The sequence below is a fragment of the Lampetra planeri genome, chromosome 25 (genome assembly GCF_965212315.1).
Source record: "Lampetra planeri chromosome 25, kcLamPlan1.2.h2, whole genome shotgun sequence".
Lineage (NCBI taxonomy): Eukaryota > Metazoa > Chordata > Hyperoartia > Petromyzontiformes > Petromyzontidae > Lampetra > Lampetra planeri.
Genome location: NC_136131.1, coordinates 68,117 through 86,536, shown reverse-complemented (window position 1 = coordinate 86,536; position 18,420 = coordinate 68,117). Strand labels below are relative to the sequence as shown.

At 50.9% G+C, this 18,420-nt stretch overlaps 1 protein-coding gene across 3 annotated transcripts in view; it reads right to left on the bottom strand.

Annotated features, from left to right (window-relative positions):
• LOC144727193 (uncharacterized) overlaps window positions 1-18,420 on the bottom strand; it is a 122,822-nt gene that overhangs the window by 54,439 nt on the left and 49,963 nt on the right. For all 3 annotated transcript variants that reach the window (XM_078605843.1, XM_078605844.1, XM_078605845.1), the window contains 5 exons: window positions 18,056-18,293; window positions 17,131-17,339; window positions 16,091-16,243; window positions 13,456-13,549; window positions 3,217-3,348 (listed from right to left, as the gene is read on the bottom strand). In XM_078605843.1, coding sequence (XP_078461969.1) covers window positions 3,217-3,348; window positions 13,456-13,549; window positions 16,091-16,243; window positions 17,131-17,339; window positions 18,056-18,293 — 826 coding nt within the window. The remainder of the gene's footprint in view (window positions 1-3,216; window positions 3,349-13,455; window positions 13,550-16,090; window positions 16,244-17,130; window positions 17,340-18,055; window positions 18,294-18,420) is intronic.

The following is an 18,420-nucleotide window of genomic DNA, read 5'->3' as shown; positions in this document are numbered from 1 at the left end:
ATTCAATAATTGTTATTCTTGGTTCTTTCGGTAAAGTCACGTAGATAGAAAACAAAAAACAAAATTAAAAGCAAAAAACCCACGACGTTTTGATCGCAACACAAGCGGTCTTCTTCAGGTGGAGAGACGAAACGTCGTGGGTTTTTTGCTTTTAATTTATATTTTTGTTTTCTATCTACGTGACTTTACCGAAATAACCAATATATGAATCCCTGCAGTCACGAAAGTTAAGTCTAAAAATTTAATAATTGGCCAATAACATTGAAATATACAGAGGACAGCAGAGTTTTGGTACTTGGAGCAGGATTAGCATGTCATGAATATTTGGCCTCCCCTAGGTTGACTCAGCCTTAAATGAGTACCTGGTGCAGTGTGTAAACATCAGCGCTGGGGAGCATTAATTCTAGATTTGAAGCTTTCGTGACTGCAAGGAATCATCTTCTTAGGTTTTTTCGGTAAAGTCACGTAGAAAGTAAAATAAAATAAATAAAAAAATCACGACGTTTCGGAGGCAACACAAGTCTCCGTCATCAGGTGGGACCGTCACAGCCAGATTAGCTGTATCAAGTGAGGCAATGATTCAAGATGTAATCCCTTAAAAGCGAGTTGAGGGGGGAGGGAGAGGGAGGGGGGAGCTCATCAGACTATGGTAGCCAATGAAAGGAACGTATCGGGAGGGAGGGGGGGCGAGGCCAAAAGGGTGGGCGATGGACGTGGAAGCGCTTGTGCGCAAGCGGCCAATTACTGCACACGCCAACACAATGGAGTGATTGTGCGCAAGCGGCCAGCCACTGCACCCGCCAACACAATGGGCAGAGAGGAGGAGGGGAGGTCTAATACACATGATAGACAAAAGAACGAAAATGATGATGGGTACAAACTTAGGGGGAGCTCATCAGACTATGGTAGCCAATGAATGGAACGTATCGGGAGGGAGGGGGGGGCGGGGGGGGGGCGAGGCCAAAAGGGTGGGCGACGGACGTGGAAGCGCTTGTGCGCAAGCGGCCAATTACTGCACACGCCAACACAATGGAGAGAGAGGGGGAGGGGGGGTCTGATACACATGATAGACAAAAGAACGAAAATGCCCATGTTTATACCAACGCTGGCTGAACAATGAAGAGAGTACTGTTAAAATAACTGGGGATGTTAACACTCGGTAAAGTACAGAAAAATAGTGCCTGTCAGATAAGATGGTCCAACAAATTTGTGATTAAGTCTTTTTTGCGTGGTTGATAACATCTTTCCAATGATTACTAAGTTTGTACCCATCATCACGGTTGAAATTATGTCTGTGTTTGTATATTTGTATGGCTTCGTGTACAAACCGTTGATGGTAGCCGGGAGGTTTGCAGAGAACCTTGGTCTCGGAAAAGACAATTTCATGAGAGCCCACCGAGTTGTAGCAATGATCGGCCACGGCAGAAGAATCAGTTCTGCCGTGTTTCAGATCTGACTTGTGCTCGCGGACACGATCAGAAACATGACGTTTCGTTTCTCCAATGTAGCAATCACCACAAATGCAACTCAATTTGTAGACTCCAGGATACTGTAAGTCAGGAACGACATCCTTCACAGATGGAATCAGATCACGGATTTTATGCACTGTACTGAATCGGACTTGGATCTTATGTTTGTTTAGAATTTTGGAGATCTTTTTGGTCACGCCAGCTATGTATGGTAACGTGATGGTTTTGGTCGGAGTTTCATGTGGCTGTTTCTGTGTGGTGGGAGAGACAGCTTGGTGGATAGTACGGTCAGAGTATCCGTTCATCCTGAGGGCCCGATGTACATGTCTTAATTCACCGGTCAGGTGGTGTTTGTCAGAAATGCCATGTGCTCTGTGGTATAGCGTTTTGATGAGAGAGTTCTTTTGAGATGGGTGGTGGTGGGAATCCGGTTTCAAGTAGGAGTCTGTGTGGGTGGCTTTTCTGTAGACAGAATGTCCCAAGGAACCGTCAGGACTCCTCTCAAACAGAATATCCAAGAATGGTAGTTTACCGTCTTTCTCCACTTCCATGGTGAATCTGATGGATGGGTGTCTAGAATTGATGTGGTCCAAGAAGTGGTTCAATGCTGGGAGGCCATGTGGCCAGATGACGAAAGTGTCATCCACATATCTCTTCCACAGGGAAGGACGCAGGGTGGATGTCTGGATGGCGTCTGATTCAAACTTTTCCATGAATATGTTGGCTATAACTGGTGACAAAGGGGAGCCCATAGGGGTACCCTCATTCTGTTTGTAGAAGGTGCCATTCGAGGTAAAATAGGTGTTGGTGAGGCAATGCCTAACCAGCGCAGGTGCATCAGAATTCAATCCATGTTGGACTAAGTCCTCAATTATTGTTAGGGTGTCCGGTACTGGGACTTTGGTAAACAAAGATACTACATCAAAGCTGACGAGGATGTCATCAGGAGATAGTACCATGTCCTTAACCATAGAGACTAATTGGGTTGAGTTGAGTACTGCTGAAGAGGTCTTGCCTGTGAAAGGGAACAGAGTATCTGATAGAAAACGGGCTAGTTTGTACGTAGGAGAGTTTATCGTCGACACAATGGGTCGTAGCGGGGTGCCTTCCTTATGGATTTTGGAAAAACCATAGAGTCTGGGAGGTCTTGCCGCCGATGGTTTTAGAGAGGGACGTTTGCTTGGTTCGATTAGGGAAGTCGAACTCGTGATGATACTGTTGGTTTTCGTCGTTAGGCTTTTAGTGGGATCGTTTTTAATTTTGGAGTAACTCCCATCATTAAGAAGGTCCAGGATTTTGTTGTTGTATGAATCTTTATCCATGATGACCGTGGCATTGCCCTTGTCTGCCGAGAGGATGACTATATCATCTCTCTTTTTTAGGTCCGCGAGTTCAGAGCGTTCGTTTTTGCTGATGTTACTAGTGGGTTTCTTAGCATTCTTAAGAATAGTAGCTATTTCAGCTCTTGCTACATCCGCATGGATGTGTCCTATGCCTCTGAGGGCTACATCAATCTGGGAAATCATTATTTTACTTTCTACGTGACTTTACCGAAAAAACCTAAGAAGAAAGCGCTGGGGAGACAAAGGCAGCCAGGCATTGTGCTGGCCACCCACCACCTCGTGTGCCGTACCAGCCTTCATAGGTGCTCACTAAAAGCACTTGGTCCAGAATTCTGTTAAAAGTTACGCAGGGGATTTCGATTGTCTTTGGGACATGAAACATTCAAGTGTGCTCCATTTTTCACCTTTGACTTGTGAGGCAAGGGTGACAGCTGGCAGAAGCTGGCCTGCTGCAGGGCTGCAACCAGCCCGTTCTTGTGGGTCACCTGGCAAAGCAGTATCAGTTGCAGGCACTCCACTCCTGCTCGGCTCATGAGCTGCAAGACAGGATCATACGAATCTACAATGCAAAAGGCACACGCGTACATCGCGTATGACACAGTCCCGGGAACTAGCCAACGGCTAACGACCACCACGTGCCGCATGCCATATAAATCCATTCACCTTACCCACGTCGCCCCCTTTGTCTTCAACACCCAGCACGTAGCTCTCAAGTGTCCGACTCAATTCACGTAAAATTCGGTTTCATGCTTCTGTAGTGACTGACTCAGAGACACTAAGAGTAGGAGGCACTCTGTTTATTAATACGGCTAACAGTTACACTTAGTAACTACGGTTCCCAGTCAGGACAGCTGGTAGACTGCCTGACCAGCGATGACGAGATGGTGAAGACGGAGACGATGGTGAAGACTCCAGCAGCACGACGGGATCCCACTCCAAATGACAGCCACGAGGTTCCCTCCCGGGGCCCCTCTTATACTGTCAGCGTGGCCTGGCTCTGCCCCTGGCCACGCCTCCTTCTAGAACCTACTAGCAGGTTCTCGATGTGCCCCTTCCATAATCTTTCGCCTAGATCCCTCTCTGGTCTATCACGTGGCCTGCTGTCAGTCAGGGCTGCTGTAAGCTGCAGATCCCCTTCCCTGCCAGCAGCCAGCGCTATGCTGTTACGTGACCGATTCTATGTCACTACATCACTCCCCCCCCCCCCCCTTGGGGGCAATGTAACCATGCCTTATTCCCAGGGGTCCATGGGTTTCCGGATTCACGGAATCCTACAAGCTTCTCATTGGCGGCTTGCCATTTGGCCGAATTTCCCCGAGACACCTCCTGCGCTTCCGTCAGCCGCCTGATCGTAAGCTGCATGGGCATGGGCACAGCGACTTGTTTTTCGCCCAGGTCCATGCCTAACTGAGCCTTAATGGGGGGTCACATTCCCTCCCATACATGATGAAAAAGGGGGAGACCCCTGTTGAGGCGTGAGGGGCCATTCTATACGCGGCGAGAACACCCGGAACGTGCAAATCCCAGTCAGACTGTGTCTCGTTAACCTGTTGGCACAGCATGGACATAAGAGTCCTGTGCAAGCGCTCTACCATCCCATCAGTCTGGGGGTGGTAGGGCAACATCTAGATCTTTTTAGTGCCCAGGGAGTCGCACACCTTCATTAACAATTTTTACGAAAAATTTCGACCCTGGTCTGTAAGGAGGTGTTCCGGGGCCCCTTTGTCCAAAACTTACCCATGTAGGAACGCATCCGTGATGGACGCAGCCGACTGATCCGGCAGAGGCCATGCCACCGGCCTACGGGACAGGTATTCCACCCTGACAAGAAGGAATTTGTTTCCCCTCTGAGTGGCGGGAAACAGGCGAAGGATGTCGAGGGTAATGAGCTCGTTAATATGAGACACCACGATGGATTGCAACGGTGGCCGGGCCTGCCTCGGCGAGTCTTTCGGCGAGCGCACTCAACGCAACATTTGACCATGTGGTACACATCCTCCGACATTCCAGGCCAAAAGAAGTCACGCTTCAAGGTCAACAAAGTTTCCTGCACCCCAAGGTGCATTAACTTTCCGTGGACAGCTAGTGTAACTCTACCCCGCAGAGCAGTTGGCACGACGATGCAGTAATGCTGCAATTCCTCATCCTACCTCATCAACAGCACATAACAAAGGGCTATTAGAGACATTCCTGCTGGTACCTTTTAACTACCTCTCGTTCCAACGCAACGCTGTAATTTTAACAAGGAGGTAACCACTACTTGGAGGCGGCACCATTCGGCATGCGTGAGACCAATCATGTTGTCACAGGGAGCGGTTGTCGTGGGTGGTGGAACATCAACCAATGCTACAACAGTGCACGGAAATCCTGCAGCCGCAGGTTTACATCGGCCGGCACCCTTCAAACACGCACAGCGGTCCTTCGGCGGGAACCGCGATAATGTGTCCGCGTTGCAGTGGCGTGCACCCTTCCTGTAGGTGACCGTGAGGGAGTAGTCCTGAAAAAATTCTAACCAGCGGGAAAGTTGGACGGACGGCTGGTCAACCCGCAAAGCATATTGAAGGGCCGCGTGGTCTGTGCACACGACAAATTTGCCTTCCATAAAGATATGGCCTGTACTGCTGTACAAAATGCACAATGGCCAACAATTCACGGTGCATCACACAATAACGCTGCTCTGTGGGGGACAGCACATGGCTCCCGTAAGCCATAACCCTCTCCACACCGTTCACTACCTGGGACAGTACAGCGCCGATTCCAGTGTCGCTGGTGTCTGTATCCAACACAAAGAGCAGAGAGAAATCGGGGTACCCAAGGTGAGGCACGTTGGCGAGGCCGTTGCTCAGCACAACAAACGCGGCCTCCTCCTCCTACCCCCATTGAAATCTCTGACCCTTTCCGGTGAGAGCGTGGAATGGTTTAGCGATTGTCGCAAACTTGGGTACGAACTGGCGGTAGTATGACGCGAACCCGGCAAAACTCAAGACCTCACCCACCGATGTAGGGGTCGGCCATGTGCGCACGCACGCAGTTTTGTCGGGATCCGTAGCTATCCCGAATTCGCTGACAATGTGGCCCAAATATCGAAACGGTGCCTGCAAAAGATGACACTTTTGTGGTTTGAATTTAAGATTGACCGCCCGCACCCTGAGAAACACCGACCGCAACCGCTACAGGTGCTCCTGCAACGTGCATCCGAACACAATTACGTCATCCAAATAAATGAGGCACGAGTCCCACTAAAGACCTGCTAAGACCAGCTCCATAAGTCGCTGAAATGTGGCCGGAGAGGTGTGAAGACCCATCGAAAGACAGTTAAATTGAACAACCCCTGGGGTGTTCGGAACGTGGTTTTAGGTTTGGAACCTTCATCCAAAGGCAACTGCCAAAACCCTGACAGCAAGTCAAGGGTGGAGAAAAACCACACATCCGACAGGGCGTCCAAGGAGTCGTCCATCCGTGGGAGCGGATATGCCTCCGCCACGGGGACTTTATTTAATTTACAAAAATCCGCAAAAACGCAAACTCCCATCCCGCTTTTTAACAAGGACAATAGGAGCTCGCCACGGACTGGTGGAAGGGGAGATAATATCGGCGGCCAACATTTCGTCGACCGCCTGCCAAACATGGTCCTTTTCCCTGGGACTGAGCCTATACGAATTTTCCATATAAGAGCGGCGTTACCCGTATCGTGATAGGTTTTTACCCTTTCAACGTGTACAAAAACTGACACCTTTATACAAGGCATCATGTTTGCAATAACCACAACACAAGCAGTCAAAATGCAAACAAAAATAAACAACTCTGATAATGATATGCACTGTCCTTGAAGTTGATTGGTTCACACCCGATACAGCTTTTCTTAGAGCCTAGTCTCCATTGGTGTTGGACCAGATGACGCCATTGCAAACATGATGCCTTGTATAAAGGTGTCAGTTTTTGTACCAGTTGAAAGGGTAAAAACCTATCACTATATTTTTCCACTGGTAAAAAAGGTCTCATAGTGTTACCCGTATCATTTCAGTACTGCAATAGTGACGTGCGGCCAATATCATATTTCCCATGACTAAAAATGTCAGCAAATTCCCGGAGCAATGCACACAAGTCGCCCCCCTGCTCACTGATAACTTAGAATTTTCTTTACACAGCACATCCATCCAAGTCTCATCTGACTTGCCGCCCTGCTCCACCGCAGCAACGCCTCTGTGGCCATATCGCTGGCCTCCTCACAACACGCGGCCGTCGCGTGGGCCAACACCGTACCCGCCTGGACCACCACGGCACCCAGCCCGACGTTCAACACTTGCAGAAGGGATCCTTGTCCCCCCTTACTATCGTTGGGGCCCCCACCAATGCGAGAACCCGAATCGCTCTGTTCGAATTGGTTAAAAGGATCCCTCCAATGGTGTCTGCGTGATCAAGCTGCTTCCGCAACCGCAAGGGCACCAACATCTGAGCACCTGGAGGAACTGTGACGGTCTCCTTCACTAGGGCCTGAACCGTGGCCAACCCCCGCCCCAACGGCAGTTCAATACACCCTTGATCCACGAGGATCTTAAAGGGCATCCTTCTGAGGAAATCGGTGCCCAACAGACAGGATACAGCCAATGTCTTAGAAACTAACACTGGCCCTGCCAATTAATTGTCTCCAATGCGTACTTTTGCCGATATCTGGCCTATAATATCCAAACTCCCGCCATTAGCAGCAACACACGCACTATTCATTAGATTAATACAACATGATCGAGTAATAAATAAGTTCTGAAATTATACTAGCCGACACTCCACACCCTACATGAACCTGACAACCGCGAACAATTCCGCCGCCGCCAAGACAGATTGCGCTAACGTGGTGCATTGTCCCGCGCCCCACGGCCACCCATTATATGCCGAAGTCCGGCGTTTGGAAGCCGTGACATGATGAGGGATGGCGGTGTGCGAACTTGATGCGCTCGAAGAGGGAGATGCCTGACATGACTGTGGTGGCCAGGTGTCTGATGCATCGCGACTTGGCTGTGGGCCCGGGGAAGCAGAGGTCATCAGGGCAGAGGAAGACGAAGGCGAGGAGAACGATCCAGTGCTGGCACAGCATCCCTTGGTGATGTGGCCCAGCTGGCCACACTTAAAACAAGTGACCGGGGAACTCCAGGTGGGAAGGAGGGTCCCGCTTCACCGTTCTTGCTCCCGTCATTGTCCCGCGCCATTCCTCCTACGCACGCTCCTGATGAACGAAGGGCAGGCTCGCTCTGGCTCCTGACGTTCCAGCTCGTCCTCGTCCTCCGGGAAACCTGTGCAGGCGGCCACCACAGGCCACTGCTGTAAGTTGACATGGCCCTGGATGCAGCGGGCAACCTTCAAGGATGATAAATCGTCCTCTTCCATGGCAGGCAGAAAGATGCCGAGCTCCTGGGCCAGTGACAGCAATCTCTCCAGCGCCAGAGAGTCCAGCGCCGTCTTCTCCATCTGCAAATGTGCAGCGTGGCCCAGTGACACCAACGCGCTCCGAAAGGCAAGGGAAGGGGCGTCTCAGTCTTCCCCCGCCTTCGCAGCATGAATTTTCGAGGCACATTGAACGGCGGATCGAAAATAGCGGGCATCTGGGCGCAAGCTTGAAGGGATGGCCTCAAATGCCGCCAAGGAGTCGTCATCCAATGTGGCGGGCAAGGTTCACAGCGCCTCCTCGTCGGACCATCCCGTGAGGGTGCAAGAAGCGGCAAAACGACGCTAGAAAGCCATCCAGTCGCCCCCCGCAGCCACAAATTATTTTACAAAAGGCAGCCGCTTCTGAAGAGAAGATACCTCCGGACAAAGCACCGATGGCAACTCGAATTTGGCAGGAAGCGGTACCCGCCAGATCGACAAAATGGTGGACAATTTTGGCGCCCCACTCATGGTGGGAAAAAGGGCAGCTGCCCGGGCAGGCTGGAGCTCTGCCATCTCCTGCGTTTCCACAGTGGCGACGGTCGAGCTGCCCGCCCACTGCCCCCGTGCTGCAGAAATCCTCGGTAGGCATGCAGACCCAAGCTGTACAACCAGCTCCGCTGCTACAGAAAGCAAGCCCGCCAGACATGCGGTGAGTTCGCGCCACCCCTCTCCGGCTGCAGGCAGCGAGGTGACGACGTTCCTGCATTGCTGCTCCTCGGGGATCGCCGCTTCAGGACTTATCTCTGGAGTCCTCAATTCCGGGGCGGTTGGGGGGGATCACGTCCCCGTCATCCTCATCTCCCGAGGGAAAAATAGGCGGAATCTTCCTCTTGGTCGACTTGGACATGACTACATTTCTTTAACACTTCTGACGCCAAATGTAGTGACTGACTCAGAGACACTAAGAGTAGGAGGCACTCTGTTTATTAGCATGGCCTAACAGTTAACACTTAGTAACTACGGTTCCCAGTCAGGACAGCTGGTAGACTGCCTGACTGGCAACGCCGAGATGGTGAAGACGGAGACGACGGAGTCGAAGGTGAAGACTCCAGCAGCATGACGGGATCCCAATCCAAACGACAGCCACGAGGTCCCCTCCAGGGGCCCTTCTTATACTGTCAGCGTTGCCTGGCTCTGCTCCTGGCCATGCCCCCTTCTGGAACCTACTCGCGGGATCTCGATGTGCCCCCTCCATAACCTTTCCCCTAGATTGCTCTTTAGTCTATCACGTGGCCTGCTGTCAGTCAGGGCTGCTGTAAGCTGAAAATCCCCTTCCCTGCCAGCAGCCAGTGCTATGCTGCTACATGACCGATTCTATGTCACTACACTTCTTAGGGATTCCGGTGACAGGGGGGTGCATTGCAAAAGATCAATTGCAATAAATGTTAACTACCTCATCTGGTATTCAGGAGGTCGTGGGTTTGATTCCAACCCTGATGCCTGCTGTATATTTGGAGTTTGCATGTCTTCCTCCCCCCGTGGTCACGTGGATTTTTCTCTGGGTCCTCCGGTTTTTCCCTCCAGATTTAGCATGAACTAGTGCTGAGTATTTTGCTGCTATAAATTTTCACGTGATTTGCCACTTCATTGATCTATCATTTGTGATAGCCAGGTTGTACTATACTCATTGGTTCTTTCGGTAAATTAGCATATGTAGAAATAAAATGAAAATTTAATTAAATTAAAATAAATCACGACGTTTCGAACGCAACACAACCGCTCGTCCTCAGTTGAAAATGGCGTAAACCACACAGTGAGAGAACACACAGAGCACACCGAGAACGGCAAACTGCACGGAGGCAAATACAGCAAGAAGATGGGAGACGCGAACTCGTGATGCAACCCAGTCGGCCAACAACACAGTTAGACACGAAACCTGGTTGACCACGTATTTCAAAAGACTGCTACATCTGGTGTATATCTTCTAGGTTGAACACACCAATGTAAACAGAGGATAAGGACTCATGAACAGGCATGAGGTACAAGGTAGCAGATATACATACACAGAGAAGACACAGGGAAAGGTGTTTTGGGCAGTACAAAGGCACACAACGAGCAACACCACACCCATGTGCTTTCTCCGTTTTTGTCCTCCCACGTGCTTCCCCCGATCTGTTGCCCGCATCGGCACCTGCACGTCCATGCACGGTCACCCCTCCACACAAGTCCCTGCACGTTATCCCTCTGGGCGTCCCCCCGTGCGTGCCTCTCCATGTGTGCATGCCTCCCGGTGTGGTGCCGCTCGCCGCGTCCCTCCGCACTGCCCAAAACACCCCTCCCCGCATGTCCTCCCCGTGCATGCATCTCCGCCACCCTGCACCCCGCGTCCGCCCACGAGTCCCCATCCTTCGTCTACGTTGGTGTGCCCAACCCAGAAGATGAACACAAGATTCAGCAGTCCCCCGAAACACGTGGTCAACCAGGCCCAGTGTCCAACTATGTTGCTGGCCAATTCCCTCGCTGTTTGGTTTTATGCCATTTTCACCTGAGGACAAGCGCTTGTGTTGAATTCGAAACGTCGTGATTTATTTTTATTTTATTTTATTTCTACATACGTGACTTTACCGAAAGAACCAACGCGTATAGTAATTCCTGCAGTCACGAAAGCTTCAATCCTAGATAGCCAGGTTGCTTTTGAAAAAGAGCTATATAGCTCAGTGGGCCTTACCTGAAGTATAAACCATCACGCGAACTCTGGTCATCCTCGCAGTGGCTTTTGGCTAGTCATGCATCGCGCGCTTTCAGATGCGCTTCTGCAAGCATCTGGAACGCTCTTCATTCCCACATTAGGAAGCCACTGGAGCTATGCACTTTTAAATCATCATCTAGATTGACAAATCCATTTAATAAGAACTGCTTTTTGTGTTTAATTTGTTGTCCTTCAACGCACCTCCGATTAGCACGATTGGCTAAGTATGAAAGAGGTTCATCATACTGGTAAAATAAAATAAATTGTTAAGTTTAGTTTGATATACTCATGGTGGCGAGTTGCCGCGTAGAATCAGTGGGGCTCTGTTCCACACGCGGCCAATCGGCAGCCGAGGAAGTGTGGGGGGGAATTGGGGATCTGCGTGCTGAAATCAGCATCCTCGCCCTGCCGCCAGACTAGACCAACCAATCAGGCTTCATCTGTTTCTTTTGTGGAACCGATTTGGGCCTCCTTGGCAAATTTCAATTTGTAGAAAGGGGCCGATCTTCTGAGAAAAAGAAAACGGCCATCGTTCCTCCAGAAAGGGGTGGCAGAATAGGCAAAAACTCTTCTATGAATCGGGACTTGCGTCTTTCGTTAAAATCTCCCCTTTGCACGCTGCTCAGAACACATGTGAAGTGCACTGACTTCAGAGACAATATTTGTAGACGCACCTTCTTTTATTTACACACACGATCTTGCCTGCAAACACTCCGTACTCGCTACCCTTTGACACAACACTAGCCGTCAAGCATTGGCGGCGCCGATTAAGACAGTTGACAGGTTATCTAGCAGTACAATGCCGAGTGAAGACGGCAGCGACGATGACGAGATGAGAGCAACGGCGATCCAATTCCCATAACGAGATGAGAGCAACGGCGATCCAATTCCCATAACGGCAGCCTCGAGCTACCGCTCTCGGCCCCTTTTACCCTAGCAGCGTGGCCTGGCTTCGCCCTGGCCGCGCCTTCCTTCTCGAACCCACTAGGAGGTTCCAGGGACTTCCAGATGGGCCCCTCCATGACCCTTGCTCCAGTTCTTCCGCCCTACCGATACACCCGTGTATATGTTCACTGGCGTATGTACAGTTTAGACACCGCAGTTGCCGCTGCTGGTCACCAGCTGGCGCTATTACACTAAACATGTGTAGTGACATCGGCGATGTCACTGTATGGTGCCGGCCCGAGAGGGCTGTGGCGTGCGATGCACTGTCATCGCGTACACCCTGTAGGCGGGTGTAGTACCAGCCCTAGCGGGGCTTGGTGTGCACTGGGATAGCGCGGGCACCACGCATAGCATGTAATGCAGGCTCCCACAAGGGCTCAGGGTTGCCCCGGGCCATGGCACTCTGGTTGACTCCGTAGACACGTGATCCAGAGTGTCCACAGAGAGGCCCCCAGGTGGGGGGGCTAGGGGGCGATCACGTGTCCGGGGAGAGCTCTCGAGAGGGATCGAGAGAGGGATGGAATGCTCCAGAAGGCGGGTGGGGCCAAGGGCGGAGCAGCCCCGACCCAGGGGGACATTAAGGTGGATCCCTGAGAGGGACTGGGGTCGCTGCATTCTACAAGCTGAAGCTCTACGTACTACAAGCTGGAAGCTCTACAGGCATCAACACGTGGTCAGGACCCGAGTGAGGGTCAGACCCTTCGTAGCTGTAACTCCTCCATTTAGGGCAGTTAGCTGGGTGGCCACCACCCTAGGCTGTATCTGGTCAAGGGGCAGTTACCCCTTTGTGTTACGTGTTGATGTTACAAATACAGTGATACCTCGGTTCACGAACTTAATTCGTGAACTGACTCTGGTCGCGAACCGAATTGGTCGTGAACCGAGGCACATTTTCCCATAGGGTCCAATGTAAATCCGGTTAATCCGTTTTGACCTTTTTTTTTGGTTTTTGAAGCACAAAAATATGAAACAAATTACAATACACATTAGTACTGTACAGTATAGTAATGTATAAAGAGAGAACACTAACCTTGCTTGAGATGACTTCAGTAAGCACTCAAACGGGTGAACTGTACAATACAGTAAGTACAGTATTGTACAGTACAGTAGTACAGTACAGTACTGCATGTGCTAAAAAGCACACCAAAAAGCAAAAAGTCACTGAAATTGTCTTCACAGTACTCACAGTACTTCTTTCTGTGTCTCTTCTTCTCTCCACGATCTTCCTACAGGAAGTCACGACCATGTGACAGCCTGGAAATAGCATTAAAATGGCCGCGGCTCCTGTTTGTGAACCGAAGCGGAGTTCATGAACCGGAGCATATTTTTATGAACTTTTCTGTTCGTGAACCGAGTTGTTCGTGAACAGAAGCGTTCGTGAACCGAGGTATCACTGTAAATGTGTTGCCTCTAAAGAACAATGTCTGCGACTCAGTTGGACTCACTACACATGCACAGTGCCCACTGTGCCAAGTCGCAGCCTGTGCATCCCTGTGTTCACGTGATGTGTGCTGTGCTGCCCAGTGTCTGTGGCCCTGCTCAGACTGTACCACCGCATCTCCCCACGTCGCTGTGTGCTCAATACCTGCATGAGAGAATCGCGCGAGTGGAAGCTGATCCTCTTCACTGGTGCTTCGTCAAGCTCACTGATGGCCAACGGAAGCTGCGAAGGGATGAACCTGACAAGGGGGGGAATCTGCATTACCTCACAGAAATCCTGCGTGGACCCACGCACTGATGCAATGATGCACATGCACGTGTGCGCTCACGGCTGTAGTGCCGTGCAGCTATGTGAAAAGCCAGAGAGCTCTAATTTTGATAGTCAATTATATCGGCACTGTGAATGTATTTCATTCAAAGTGATTTCCTGTTCAAATGAGCATTGAGGCGGTGCTAATCTGATTGACTTGTTAAAGAACTGTGCATTCGTCATTTAATCCATAAACACTTCCAATATATAATTTTCCAGCCTAGTCAAGCAGCAGCAGCAGGATGGCTTTCTAGATATCGTGATGCGGTGTAACAATGATAGTCCTGTAACTTAGAGCGGATTGCAGTTCCGCACCTCCAATTGTTGCTGTGCAAGTCGGCACCGGTCCTGGTTTGACTCGGGCAGTCCAGGAGTCGGTGACGTGTCTGGGTTTTAAGGGCGAAGCAACTCGAAGCGAATGTCTGTATGTTTTATCTCTGGCCTGGAACCCCACACTACCCACACAATACCTCACTGCGCTGCACTCTACACGACCTCCAACTGACCTCACCCCCATGCCTGCCACACCAGGCCCAGCACCCTGCATCCTGCTCTCTCCATGATCTCTATGTCAGGCCCACGCTAGGGTCTGACATAATGAACAGGAGGCCATACTCGTTGCTGTGTGCTATCCTGTGGAGATAGTTAAAGGCAGTGGGAGGTGGGTCCCTGTCACTCATCACAAGGGACCCTCTACGGCAGAGGTCGGCAACCAAAATAACAAGAAGAGCCATTTTTTTGGTTCAAATTCGGTAAAAAAAACCCTCAATGTTTCAAGAGTCGCACAATGCACATGAACATGTGAGGAGATGGTGGTCCTTAATAAACGTAACGAAGCGGTTCCTTAAAGAACCGCGTGCGGCTCCCGAGCCACAGGTTGCCGACCCCTGCTCTAGGGGACACATGTCCCTCTGGGAGACTCAGATGGGGGGCAGCGCTGTTCACGAATCTCCTGTGCCACCCCAAACATCGTGAAGATTCAGGGTAACGCGCAAACAAATTCGCGAGCCCTGACATCAACTCCATTTGCTGAACTCGCCGTGTCATCTACGAGATGGGTGACTGATGAGTGATGCAGTCTCAAGAATATGCCTAAAATTATGGCACTGCTGGAACAAGCGGACCCTGTAACTGGCACAGGTCTGTTCATAGACAGCAGGGCACATTCCAAAGATGGTGGTCACTGCATTGTGCGCTTTCAGATGCACTTCTGCGGCCGTCTACAACGCTCTTACTTCTCATATTAGGAAGCCACTGGAGCTATGCACTTTAAAATCATCTAGATTGAGAACTCATTTCTTTAGAACTGCTTTTCATATTCTGATGACGATCGCTTGTGTTTTGATCTAAACGCTTGTGTTGTGATCGAAACGTCGTAGTTTGTTATTTTCTTTGAACCATCTACATGCCTTTACCGAAAGACCAAAAGAACCAAAGAATATGAATTCATGCAGTCACGAAAGCTTTAAGTCAAGATTTATCTGCTTTTCATGTTTAGTTTGTTGCCCTTCCCCCGCACCTTTGATTAATGCAGTTGGCTACGTATGGTGCGAAATAAGTTCAACATACATACATCATGAACCGGCTGTTCCGATTTCTAAAATGATTTACATACACGTGTAAGATAACAGGAATTAAATGCAGTATTTAAAAAATACAAAATTCCAATGCACTTTAAACGGAATCACCGCCACATTATAAGTTGACTAAACTCTGTGTGTAAACACAATTGCTGCATCAGCCAGCTAATAATAATGTCAACTTGTAACGCACCCCCACCACACATTGTTTGCTCGCTCTTGAAAAGAGATAATAAGGCGCGAGGAGGAACCACAGACAAAAGGAGAAGGCAGCCAGGCAGTGAAGAGTCACCAAATTATCTTCAAAGCTCTATGGGCCTCTATACATGAAGGTGTTATTGGCCAATTATTGAATATTTACATTTGTCAGAAAATTGGAACAACAGGAGAAAACCCACACGTGCGAGGGAGAAACACTATCCCATAGAGATTGAACAAGTGAGGTCCTCATTTGCTATGCAGCGTTCTCCTGATACGCCTGAGTGCCACAGTGGCAAAACGTTAACCACCTCGCCTGGTATACAGGAGGTCGTGGGTTCGATCTCGACCCTGATGCTTGCTATATATTTGGAGTTTGCGTGTTCTCTGGGTCCTCCAGTTTTTCCCTCCCATTAAGAAACATGCGGTTAGAGTATTTGGCTGCTTCGTTGAGCTACCATTTGTGGTCAGGTCGCCTCTGAAAAAGAGCTATATAGCTCAGTGAGCTTAACCTGGAAAAAAAAAAAATTTGTTTTAGTTTTTAGTTTAAGCTAGGGTAAAGCACCTCATAGACACCTCATAGGAAGGGAATTTCACAACATTTCGGCCTTATAGTTTAACCCTTACTGCCTCTACAGTGCTGGATTAGAAGCCACGTGCAAAGCCACTACCACCACCGGAGAAGAGCTTACCGGTCCAGACTGGCATCAGCATCCAGTGTGGCCGTGAGGAAGACTGGGCCTTCCTCGGCTCCATCTCCATGAGAAGCAAACTCGAAGGGAACAGGCCTCAGGTACAGGTGACACTCCTCGAAGCCCATGCGCCCCGCCAGGCCCTTGTACAGCCTGCACAGCGCCACACAGCACCACATGAAGCATCGCCCTGCGACAGAAACTTGCAGGCACGACCTGCGTTGCACTCAGCTGATGTTCTGCTAACTGCCGCCCTGTCACTAATTTCCTCAGTGGCAGACTACTGTGTTGCAGCCTCGTTCAGGATCTCGTACACAAAACTATGAGGTGCGTAATTAAACAACGCAATGCGTATGATAACTGGAACTCTAAAACTGACTCCAATCCGCTGGCTCCCTGCTCAGGCGAAAATTCTGCCACCAAATATCTCCGAAGGCATGCAAAATGCAAAGGAATTTACCTGTGACATCCACGTCCTCATTTGAGGCTGAGTCGACCTAAAGAAGGTCCACGACCGTTGCAGATAATTGTCATTAGTGTTGACCGTGAGCGGAAATCGATGTCATGTTGCCGGGTTCGTTGCGCAGCATGCTAACTCCGACACTACTGTACTCCACGAGCAGTAGTTTTATCACACACACACAAGTCAAATATCCCCCGTGTCGCCTTTAACAGACTCCTTGGGCAAGTACTGTAAGAACCAATGAAGGCCGGCACGACACACGAGGGGGTGGGTGGCCAACACCACGCCCGGCCGCATTTGTCTCCCTAGTGGCGATATTGACACTCCGCACCAGGTTCTCATTTGAGGCTGAGCCGACCTAAGGCAGGCCCAGGACTGGTTCAGATAATCGTCAGTGGTGTTGTCCGTGAGCGGGAATCGAACTTGGGTCGCTGGGTTCGTAGTGCAGCTCCCTAACCGCTACACTACCGCTCCCTACACTACCACACCACACGCACACGCACACACGCAGTGCTGTCCAGGCTGGGCAGCAGACACAGAAACTCTGGCACAGTAGTCCATGCACCACTGAGCTCACCGGGCGAGCAGAGCCGTCTCGTGCGCCGACTCGGCAATCCGGTGTCGAAGCGAGAGGACGTCCAGCAGGAGCGCCCAGGAGGAGAGGGCCCGCTCGGCCCGCTGACCCGGCGTCTCCTCCCCACCGTGCTGCGTCTCCCCGGCGCCCACCAGTGCCGAGCCCAGCTCACAGACACACCACGGGTCGCCCAGGAGCCCCTCCCAGAACAACTGTGGTGCACGCGGAGAAACGCCGGCATTGTTCCCCGAGTAAAACCGCCAAGTGCGGGCATGAGCCCGTCGCTATTTCACATGGTGTCTTCTGTGCTGTGGAACAGAAGTCAGTGAAGATGGCCAGGGACGGTAGCTGGGGACGCTCGGATGCATCGGTTACCAAGCTGCGGTCCGTGGGCCACAAAGGCCGTGGGAAACGGTGCCGCAGAAACTGTTGCAGATGCGAGGATTATTTCTACAAACCACTGTGCAGCTTCAGCCATATGATGAATGCGAGTCAATAACAAGCAAATCAATAATTTTATGCTTTTTTTTGTTAAATATTTTACACCGTTTTAAGAGTTGTAAATTTTGAATAATGTTGTTGGTGAACAATGGCCTGTAAATGAGTGAAGGTGGACAGCGAGCAGTGCGTGGGTCCAGAAACGTTGGGACCGCTGCTCCTAGGTGACAGGCGAGCTTTCAGGTCTGAGTGTTGCAGTTCAATGCTGAATGATGATTTTTTGCGAACCAGTTTAGGCTCTATACACTTTTAGACCGAGTAAAATGTCACGGCGGAGTCTCTATAAAACACACGGAATCACTTAAACGCGCCGCACGGACAATCGCGGGTCAATAAAACACACGGTGAAATCACGTCCTGTCATGCAACCGCCACCCCACGCGATTCCACCAGACGTGGCCGAGGTGCGTAATGCCGAGCGGCCACTCACCTCTCTGTGGACAGCGGCACCGTAGTCCAGCTCGGGCGTCTCGGCGGCCGCCCAGGCGGCGAGCGTCGCGCGCAACACGCGCTGCTCCATGCAGAGGCGCTCGGTGCCGGAGGGGAGCCGCTGCGGCGATGGCGGCGGAGAGAGCTCGGAACAGGCTAGGCGCAGCGCATGGGTGACGCGCCACACGAGCCCCAGCGAGGGGTGCACCTCAAGCAGCGAGAGCGGCCTCGTCGCAGCGCTGCACGTGGCAGAGGAACGTCGGTCGTGGCACGGCGAGCGCCGAGAGAGCGTCTCTACTCCCCGCCGGTGTCATCAATGCCCCCTCCCCCCACCTCGCCCATGATCCGACGACGAGCAGCGAACAT